The 11,500-nt window shown below is 37.4% G+C and overlaps 1 protein-coding gene across 1 annotated transcript; it reads right to left on the bottom strand.

The window, feature by feature from the left end:
• Positions 1 to 95: 95 nt before the first annotated feature.
• LOC112175741 (O-fucosyltransferase 29) lies at positions 96 to 5,524 on the bottom strand. Its single transcript, XM_024313472.2, has 9 exons — positions 4,765 to 5,524; positions 4,573 to 4,663; positions 4,387 to 4,463; positions 4,160 to 4,248; positions 3,855 to 4,044; positions 3,570 to 3,751; positions 2,789 to 2,891; positions 2,226 to 2,554; positions 96 to 842 (listed from the first exon to the last, which is right to left on the bottom strand). Exons 1-9 carry the CDS (start codon positions 5,077 to 5,079, stop codon positions 464 to 466), a joined length of 1,755 nt encoding a protein of 584 aa, XP_024169240.1. The 5' UTR covers positions 5,080 to 5,524; the 3' UTR covers positions 96 to 463.
• Positions 5,525 to 11,500: the final 5,976 nt, after the last annotated feature.

Here is an 11,500-nt window from a genome sequence, read left to right as displayed (position 1 = left end):
CCGGCTCCAATGCAATCCACGCGGCCTCATTGTTGCAAGTTCGAGACAAGTTAAACTAAAAGGAATTGGAGGGATATATTCGAACTTGTAGCATGCGTATTGTCAAAGTGGAAGCTATATTGAATGAAAATACACACTCGCACACAAGAAACTTTTGTTAATGCAAAAGCTGGTAACAATCAGTTACTGTCAAACCTACAAGTTATTTACTAGCAACACTACTTATAAACAATTGCAGCTCACTGAACCTATACATGGATCCACTCCAGTCGTTCATCAATCCAACCAAAGATATTGACATCGCCCCCAAGATGCAGCACGCCGTGCATAAAATTGTGTTGGCACGATGAAAAAAATATGCCATATTAAGGAAGCAGCAAAGCCAGTGCCATACCCCAATAATTTAGATAAGAAGTTCTTCCCACCACCATGAGTCCTCAGTTTGCTTCCTTTCTGCACGCCACTAGTCTGGGAAAACTTCATCATTCTCATGATCTCTTTCAGATTTTCCCATGTTCCTCTTCATAGATACGTGTAGAGCCTTCTCCCTTGAATATACGTTATATGGATTTCTGGTTTTCCGTGTCGAGTCCTTTACAACTTGTGTGTGATGATCTTTGTTTTCAATACTACTTGATGGTTTCTCGCAGATACAAGCGTATGGAAATTCATGAAATTCACCTCGTCCAAGTTTCATATCCTCAGGTTCACCCATGAATCCTCTTTGGCATGACTTCACTTTTTTTGCAAATGTATCCCAATCCATCTGATCCCTTGCCATGAACAAAGCACTGAGCCTCTTTGCATTTGGCCGGATTGTCCTCTTATGACCCATATACCTCCTATGGATGATGGATAAAGGCAATAACATTAGTGTCTCCCAAAAAGAAAAAGAAAAAAGACAGATTAAATCAAATAAACAAAAAAAAGTAATAAAAGTACAGATTTCTTGTTCTACTTGTTTTGAAATGTTTAGGCTCTGCCAACTTTCTTGTTTTCTCTTGTACTTTGATCTATTATATATAAATTTTATGTTTCTCCTGAACCAGAAAAAAAAATAATAATAATACAGTAATTGTAGGATAGAGAATTAGAGATTATGAACATAATAACCATGATGTCAAAGTATTCATAGACTAAACATGAAGATTTCTCTCAATGCAGCCTTCTCTTGCCATTATGTAATTAAACAAATGCCACCATACTTCTAGAAAATATAAAACACCTGTTGAAAGAGATCTTTCACTTTCAGTCTATATGATTTATTGACCAAATACTAGACATCAATTATTTGTATGTTCTTTTGGCTTGGGTTTAGAATATATATAGCTCAGATTGCTACAATTGGACAGAAAAACAAATTAACACTAAATAGATGAAATTGTCAAATTTCTACACCAAGTCAGGAACAATCATAGTTCTTCGGATAGCCACAAACTTTCCTGCTTGTTTTGAAGTCTCAAGCGGAATCGGGTTTCACATTCTTTAGAGAACTCAAATTTAGTTCACTTACAACATACAACTTTCTACTGGCCGCTACTACTTAGATGACAGCTGAACAAATTTAAAAGCACCTAACTGGATAATGAGCAGCTCTTATCTGCAAACTCATTATCCACCTACAGTTGTAGGATGAGAAGCCTATATCTAAACAGAAATTAGTTTTCACTTGAAATATCAACAAAATTTCAGCTGGTCATCAGGTGTTACATGGACTTGAATATCTGGAATAACCTAATACCAGACAGCTGATGAAGGTTAAAGACAATGTATTCATACATCTTCCTAGCTGAAGTTTTCTTTTCTAACATTTTGTAATAAAAAGAAAGAAAATGCAAAGACTCCTACTAGAGTACAAGAGAGAATCAACAAAAATATATAAAAAAATGTACAAGAAAAGAAAAACAAATTCTTCCTTCAACTCTATGACAATGAACACAGCACTTTCAATCTGAATTATCTTCAGTGCTACATAACTTTGATTTGCGGAAGGCAGTCACAATTTGTTAAGTTAGTAGTTCAGAGGTCTATCTTCTGCTTGTGCGACAAAATTTATGTGGTGGAACATGTTCATCCTTGTTAGGTTATGGCTAAGTTTTTACTTGTGCAAGTCAAAACCAAGATACAGTTTAATTGTGCATAACTTCATTTGATGCAGTACATTTAAAAAATGCATCAGCTAAATCAATGAGAAGCCTAATGCAAAAATGGACTTGATTACTGACCTTCGACCTGCGAGAATCTTGGCCATATTCCCGTTATTATTAGTGACAAACACATCACTTTCGTCAGAGACAATGTAGTCAACTGCAGCGAGGCGAGAAGAGAAAGGAAGAAAAGGTTTTAGCTCTTCATTAGCAAGCATCTCCTTTGTGTAAAAGTTTGGGAACAGTTCTCTTAGAGGCCTTAGAGTCTCTTCTCCCCCATATATTTCACCAGAAGCAACATAGAGGTATGTGTCATTTGTGAAACCAAGTGCACGCAGCATTAGACCAACTTCATGAGGCGTCAGCGGACATTTTCCTCGTTTTCGCTCATCAAGAGGGCTTAAATCCTATAAGAATAATAAGAAAGATTACACCATGAGACAAATTACAGATATGGACCGAATACCATGATCACAAGTATGGTACATTATGAAATTGTGCATTGTCACACATGCATCATTTAATATATATATATATATATATATATAGGTATTAATAACTCGGTACATATCTATGCTAAATCTAATGAGTCGAATATGACCATATTATTTGCTTAAATAAAAAAGGAATAACAATCTCACAGGTAAAGTTGCCCATCGTTTTCTTATTTCAGCAAGCTCATATCTCTCTTTATCACCCCCACCATAGTAACACCCAGAAAATGCTAGCATATCAGGTTCAAACCTGTCAAGAAAGAGGATGTTCTTACATCAACAAGCCATTAACATGAATCAAACCATATGATTAATGAATGGATAGCACTTCAGTTGAGAAGACCATCAGACACATATGCAAGCATTTTATTAGCTACGACAAATTAACAAGACCAAAAATGAAAACTACTACCACAATCCGAATGCAGAGATTCATATTGCTAAAAAATTATCTAAGATGCACTCATGAAGATCTTGTAAGCATGGGAGAAAGAAACATATGTGGTCTATACCCTACTCCTACATTTTCTGACTAAAAGTGTGTGGGTGTTGACTGCCCAGCAAAACATAAACTGTATTACCAAATAGAAAAAACTACATATCATGCAACATTGCAACTACATGCCTGCTGACATATATCTTATGATATATTGTAGTAGCCATTTACTTGAATTTCAAAAGGCAAACCTGAAGTGTCAACAAGATTGATATTTTCATTAAAGCTACAAAAGACAACTTAGGAGAAAGGGATGGATTCACCAAGAGAACTTAAACATGCTTACATGTCCTCAAAAAAAAAAAAAAAAAAAAAAAAAAGTAGATTAGAGAGGGTAGAGTGCAACTGAACAATGTGCCAGGAACAATAAAATCAGGTTGAATTTAGAAACTATCAGCCCCAGTTTGTATTAATAAGCAATACAAAACAAACCTCAAGTGGACAGCAACGAAACGTGTTGCCATCTGTCGCATTCTCATAACAAGTTTCTGACCCAGCTCATTGATAGATTTTGTAAATCTAAGTGCATGATAATTAACACGACAACGCAACTTTTGCAGCTCGTCATCAAGGTTACTCGAAAGTCTATAATCAAACTTTGTCAGTTGCAGAACCTGTGAAATTACCCAGAGAATCAGCTTGCTTTTGCAGCCATCATAACAGAATTTTCTGTAGGATATGAAGACCAGATAACACAAAGAAAATTAGTGTGCTTACACGTCTCCTCAAAAGTATTGGTAAAACTTGATCAATATAGTATTCAGGCTCAGATTTCCTCGGAACGCGCATGGTATATGGAGGTTTATCCATGCTCCTCATGACTTTTTCAGGAACTCTCCGAACAATTGTCACATCTTTCGCAAGAGAAGACATGAACCATTCGACATCAAAAATATTTACAAAGTCACTGCACATAGAAGTAGTGCAATAAATGAGAAGATTATTGGAAGACGATTTCCAGAAGCACTACCAACGCCAAGATTAGATAGCAGAGGCTTAAATATTGATAGAACCACACTTACCTATCATCCTTCCAATAGGAATGATGATCCAGCTCAGGCACAACTAAGGTAGCATTAAGAATTCGGGCCACAACCACTGCATCTGTTATCTGATCACACGAAAATAAAAAAAGTCTTTCATTTTAGGCAATTTGAAAGCTAGTAATTACGAGAGTAAAAGAAGGAATAAAGTTTCTTTACTGAAAAAAAAAAAATGAAGCTGACAGAAATAACAATTCGAAACTTACTCCTGTTCTTTGCTGGTTCAACCCTCCACTAGTTGCAATCAGCAAATATCCATTCGATGCCTTCTCCTTTTTCGCCGCTGAATTCACCACCATAAATTGTCACAAACTAAAAGCCTGATAATGACAAACTGAGGATGATTGCGAATTACATATGAGAAAATTCTCAGCCTTTATTTTTCTACTTACGAGGATAATGCCGACCTCTTTCACTGCAACCGTAGTAGAATTTCGAGTACTTGGACTTCCAAACATCAATCGCCTCTCGACCATTTCCAGTCTAAATTCACCACAACAACCAAAAAAAAAAAAAACTTTTATTCAAACAAACTGGGCAGAACTTGATAAAAAATCGAAAATCGAAAGCAGAGAAAGAGCTACCAGCTTCAAGTACAAGCCGTGATTGGCCACCCGCTGAGTGTACCACCATTCGAGATCAGAGGCGACGTGTCCGGTGAAGAGCGAGACCAGGCCCAGCCCAAACAGCATCAGCCCACACACTACGGACCACCTCCTCGTCGCCGGCGGCTGCTGCTGCTGCTTCCGCTGCCGCGGCGAAAACGGCGTCGTTTTAGGCGATCTCAAGCTCTGCAGCTTGGCCGCACCGCCGCCATTGTAGCCGTTCTGGTGCTGTAACAGAGCCAGCTTCGCTGCCGCCGGTGTCAAGCTGAACCTCCACGACTTGGCCACGCCCATCCAGAAACTCTCCGACCTCACTTTCGCAGCTTATTTACCCAAAATGCCATCCTTCTTCCAAATCAAGCCTCCCCCTTTCTCTGATCAGATTCTGAAAAATGCAAGAGGCCAAAAAAGAAGGGTACTTTTGTGTAAATAAGAGGAATGCCGAGGTCAAGTTCTGCTCAATTTCGAAGCGCAAACCCTAGTGCGGGCTTTGGGGGACAACAAGTCCTGCTTTTTGAGATATCACAGAGACAATGGAGGTTTTCAGAGAGAGAGAGAGGAGAAATAGAAATAGGAAGAGAGAGAGAGAGAGAGAGAGAATGAAAGCGATTTCTCTCTTGTTTTTTCCCTTTTGGATATTTTATTAACAGTAAAATAATATAATCAACAAAATTTACTGGGATTTTAACTTTTAAGATTTTTTTTCCTTTTTTGGAAAATAAAAAATTAGCAAGAATTGAAAAATGAGGAATTGTTTTGAAGGGAAGTAAGGTTTAGAAGACTGTTTATTTAGGACAGGAAAGAAAAGACCGTTCCGGGTTTTAAGGAGGCTAATGGCGGTGGAACTCCGTTTCACCGTTTCGGGATATAAGAAGTTCCACCGTTTCGGGATATAAGAAATTTTGCAGGGGTAAAATTGGGAGAGTGGGAAATTAATAGGTGCATTGAAGGTGGAATTCATGAGATCCAACATCCATGTATCGGGTGAAAGAGATCTGTGTAAAATAATTGAAGTGTCTTGCATGGTCTATTTTTAATAATGTTTTGTCTGCTTTTTTTGGTTTTTGTTGTAATTTACTTGCTTTCAAGGTGTGGTGCATGTTTGGGGGACCAACACTAAATCTTAAATTAGGGCATGAGCTGATGCACTAATGCTCATTTGATTAAGGTAGCGTGTTTTAAATCTTTGTGTTTGTCCTCTTGAAATTCGACAATTGTTCTCTTTGTTTTATCATAAGAAAAGGGATATTACAAGAGTAATTGCCATGCTAGGCTTCATGCTTGGATTCTTTAAGCAATCCGTGATGCGGGATAGTACACGTGTTCATTACTTTTTATAGCGATTACTGTTCAAGAATTTTTCTTCTTAGATAAGTGACATGAAAAATTCAACTCATAGAAGATTATTGATGTCTGTAATTTGTTTATAGTAATTCGATGAACTATTTTGAATTGTCGAATAATTTCACTTACATGCAAAAAAGATGTCAAACAAAGGTAATTATACCTAAACTTGCCTTTTGGAGCTTCACTAAACTTACGTTTAACTGATGAATTTTCAGGTAATGGATTAGAAGAGGTAGGTATGCACATTCAGCTAGATAGGACTCTCCTTATAAAACGCAACACATACTATTCATGCAAGACATTCGAAATCCATACTATTCATGTAAGACATTAGAAGTGGAACCACCACCCCCAAAGCCGAAAGAAGCACTTGGCACTATGCATCTTCAAAGTCTGAAACTTTCGGAGGTTTTGTATTTATATACATTGTGTTTGGGAGTTAGATACTTATAATGCACCATCGTTTTCGGGAACCACCCATGGAGTGTTAGCTAGGAAAGAGGGTAAGTGGTCCTGATAAACCCGGCCGAATAGGTATCAGCAAGGCAAAGACGAGCCTGTAATGTGTGGTCCTATAGATTTGCCTCCACCATTTCCAAATATACCTGCTGATTGAAAGTTGAAACCGTAATCGACTGGGTTTTAGCCACACATGCATTGGGCAAATTACTATGTGCGGGTTTAAGTTTAGGTTTTAGGAAAAACGATCGAAGAGCAAGATCAAAATATAAGGTGTACATCAATCGACACCGGTATATATGATTATATGGTGGCCGTTACTAACTTCTCCTGCGCAAGTGACGGAGTGGTGTCCCTCACTCACCTCTCAATTGAAGCCGAAAGAAGTGTCTTTAGCATAGAGAAGAGTCATTTTGAAAATCGATTCCTTTTTCTAGAAGACAAAATTGAAATGTCGTTTGGGGTAAGGATATGGGATTGCTTGGAAATACACCATGGAGTTGGACCCATATGATCGATCATCGATGAGATTCCCTATATTTAGAAATCAATCTCTTCACTACTTTGAAAGCTATTGACTAGTACTCAACATAATAAATTTGTAATGAAAATATTGCAAATTGTAAACTTGGCTTCTTATTTTGATACACCCAGTATGTAAAAAAATGTCAACCAAAAAATAAAACAACTATTTGGAGCTTGACCAATGAATGTGATATATCTTTTTTCAGTCCGTATACATTTTTTTCTTCTTTTTTTGAGAGAATTGTCAACTCATTGCATTGATCAGCGAAATTACACATAATGAACCATCTCTGTGGAACTGTCAAAAGAGTCACTACCTAAGTAATTCAACCTTTTTAAAGATCATGAAGCCCTGCCAAAATCTATCCTAGAACATCCTAGAGAATCAAAAGGCCAAGATGTCCCGAATATTTTTGGCGACAAAACTCATTCTTAAGCTGTACCCGAAGCCATCCCCATCAGGAGAGGACTCACATATACCTCCTCAGAAACCACTTTCTCCCCCGATGGGGTTTCTTTGCCCATCACAGACAAGTCATTGCCCACCTGTCCATCAGCAGTCTCAACAATAGTAATCTTTCGAACCACTCTCTTACTACAAACCTTTGGTCCTAACTGATTCTTGGACCCTTTAGGCCTACCCCTCTTAGTCTTCAAAGGTGAGAGTTTCACTTTCCCATTATCATTAGGTAAGCCAAAACCCTCCTCCACATCCAAGCACATTATCGCAGAAGAATCATAACGCAGTTTAGCCTTCTTACCTGGACGAGCTTGCACAGAAAAAGCTAAGCGCTTCACACCACGTACTTGTGATGCTTCTATAGCTTTGGGAACCACCGGTATAGTCAGTGCGGCTCCAGATTGAATGGGACATGGAGCATTCCAGCTTGGTATCCCCTTCAGCATCTCCATAGATCGGCCAACAATATCCACGAGATTTGGCCCTCCATCTGTTGTCATCTGCCCTAACATAATTGGTGTAGATGTAGGTGTCACCGTAACACCAGCACTGCACCTAGGAGTCTCTGACAGGATCACCTTAGACGGCTCTTTCCTAGTCACTGTCGGAGTCACCTGACCCCCCAATACCAGCCCTGTAGTTCCTGTCATCACACCCCCGCTTTTCTTAAGAAAAAACTGATCACACATCCGATCACCATGGTTGAAGAGTCCACACTCTTTGCACCACCCTTTGACCTTTTCATAGAACAGATCCACATCCGCCCTTACCGTCTCTATAAAGCCAAAAGTCTGCTGCCCCCAGAGACGCCGGCGAACGTCCAAGAGGACCCGGTAGCCTTGTTCAGGAGAACTCCGTTGTAGTGCAAACTTCTCTGCTCGCAGAAACCGTCCCATCGACGATCCAATCAGCATCAGCGACTTTCCGTCCGCAAGCGTGGAGGTAGACATCGCACTGTGACCCATGCCTCCAACGAGTTCAGTGGAACCAACTCTGGCGCCCCAAAGCCGTCATACTCCTCTAGCAAGAGCATCCAGTTCTTGAAATGCCATGGGCCACCGTGTAGAACCCTCTAACCTTCCTCCTTCACCGCAAAATGGAACTGAAACCGATCCCCCTCAACCTTCGTGATCGAGAGACGATCACGCAGGCCCCATACCGCCGCCATCACCTTAGGCAATCCAGCATCATCCTCTGCCCTAGGTGCCAACATACGACCCACCAGATAAAAGCCAGACACAGCAACAGCCGCTGCTCTAGCTTCCCCAAACTCCACCACCGCATCATCTGTCAGCGCAAGTGTCGCAGCCAGTCGAGCCGCCATAGCCTCTGGCATCACACCTCCGATCTACAAGAACCGTCGTCCTCGACGTTAATATCCTCAGATCGACGAAACCCTAGCTGCCGACCTCTACCCTAGTTTTCAGAGAGAACTAGGTTGTAAAACCAGTCTGTATACTCTTTAGTGATTGTCAAGTGTTAATGGTCATGAATCGATCCCCTATTACAAACTCCATTATCGATCATCTCGCATGATTCATATTACGAGCTCCATGTACCTTGATTGCAGGAGTATAAATTTCAAAGAATTGTCTGAGCTCCGTTATATATTATATGTAGAGGGTCCTTTTATTAAGGGATTCATTTTTTAACCAATTTGAAGGATCAATTATTTGACTAATTTTTTCGATCACATATCAACATCTCTATCGTTCCGTTTTTAGGTCTATATATATGAGTATATTACCTCCGCATATTTCCAACAAAATTGGTGATCGTTAAGGTATCGAACAAAATTAAATAAATTGACAAACCAAATCTGTCAAACCTGAATCGTTCATGTTTATAATTGTAAATCACAGTTTTGAATACCTTAAGGCTTATCTATTTGGCTGAAAATTTGCAGAAGTGATCTACTTATATAGAGCAGAAAAATGAACGGTGGAGATGTTGATATGTGATTAAAAAGTTGGTTAAACAATTGATCCCTTAAAATGGCAGAAAAAAAAAGATCCCTCACTATAAGCCATGTATATATATGTATATGTATGCGCGCACGCACATGTGTGTATAGGATTTAGAGAGGACCTCCTTAAACTTGAAATGTGAGGATGTTTTTATTTTTCGTATGTAGTTTAATAGTCTAAACCATTCGTTCTCTAATTACACACACACACACGTATAAATCATACAAAATATTATCCAAAATCAAAAAATGTTTAACCATTTGATTAGCATAATGTTCATTTTAATTTGATCTAACGGACTACATTCGTTCACAATTTTGAATGACGAAATTATCATGATTTCGGTTGATTTTTTATATACACAATTCTTACGGTTGAAATCATTAATTAGATTATATATTATTGTAAAACAGTAAAAATCTTCAATTTCTTAAAATAAGGAGGTCCACTATAAAATGGGCATATACATAGACACACAATTTGATAACCCTTCTCACATAAAAGCTAGTTGCTTCCACTTGTACACCCTGATCAGATGAAGCTGTATCAAACAAGCATATGTACTGTTATCAAAAGAGTAGAGTCTGTTTTCTCTCTATATATATACAAACCAAGTGATCATGCATAACTCGATCCTTAAGAATGTTTTTATTGGGACCTCTAAATTTGCTCACTTGACCTCATTTTATTATGAATTATTAAATGACATATATAACCTTCTATAAAATAACTATTTAAGACAATAATTATACCAAAAAAATATGATATTGATTTTTACTAGACTTTCCAATTCAATAATATTAGATTGCATTCTTTATTTTCCTAATGTATTTTTATTTTTCAATTTCACTACATACTCATTAAAGCATTCATATATATTTAATAAGAATTAAAGCTATGATTAAGATCATGTGACATAAAATATACATGTTGAACGCATATTGACGAGGAAAAACAAAATAAATCATATTATGACCTAAATCTAATTCTATCCATTATATTTGCAACAAAAAAAAAAACTAGCAATTAAAAAATAATAATCTAAATAATTAATCATTAAACATTAAGAAAAAATGATTAATCTTCATTTTTTTTCACAGCTAAAACAAAACAAAAAAAAAAACACAGAATAGTTCATATTATTTTCTTGTCGATTATAAATTAATTAATAAAACTCAATACCTTGTGTTTGATTTTTTTATCAAATGAGAGATTTATGTTGTCTGATTAAGGAATGGATATGTAATTAAAATTTATATAGTAATTAAATCATTGAAATGACTAATTTTTTTATTTTAAAATTTTAAAGATAATAGCTTGTTTGCAAATTATATAACTGAAGTTATTTGAGAAACTTTAGTGAGGTTTAGTGAGTAATACTAAATTTGATATTAATTGTTGCATGTTGGTTTTGGTTACTTCTATACTAATTTAACAAAAACCAAAAATTAATTTTCGCAAAACGTGGGGTGTTGAATTTTATGAATTGGCTATTGCTGGGTACCTAAGCAACATGCTGGCTGCATCGATAGGCGAAGTACATGACGGATATATTGATTATATTCTTGAAACTGGTTGGCATTGCTAAATAGCCTAAATTAATTAATCCATGGAAAACTATGAGACATCTCTCGTTGTCAACAAGTTAAGTCATAGTCAAATCTTGTATCAACGTGTGGATTGCATATATAGCACGTACAAGTCCATGTTGGGATCTGTTAATGATGCCAACTCTCAAATTGACAAAGCTTAGAAAAATCTACATCTCATAATCTTTACTAGACACTTACTGAATAGATATGTCACTTTATACGTACTATCATAGTGTTAATTATAAATTTATAATCTATTCGGTTACGGGGGGATGGTGCTCGGGACTACGGGGCATATGTAGAGAGGACTAGAGTTAGGGTTGATGTAGTATTGGTTTCTTTGAAATCATCCAACTAGTATGTTC

The sequence above is a fragment of the Rosa chinensis genome, chromosome 7 (assembly GCF_002994745.2).
Source record: "Rosa chinensis cultivar Old Blush chromosome 7, RchiOBHm-V2, whole genome shotgun sequence".
In the NCBI taxonomy this organism is placed as follows: domain Eukaryota; kingdom Viridiplantae; phylum Streptophyta; class Magnoliopsida; order Rosales; family Rosaceae; genus Rosa; species Rosa chinensis.
Note: the sequence above shows the minus strand (reverse complement) of the source record. Positions and strands in the feature narration are given on the sequence as shown.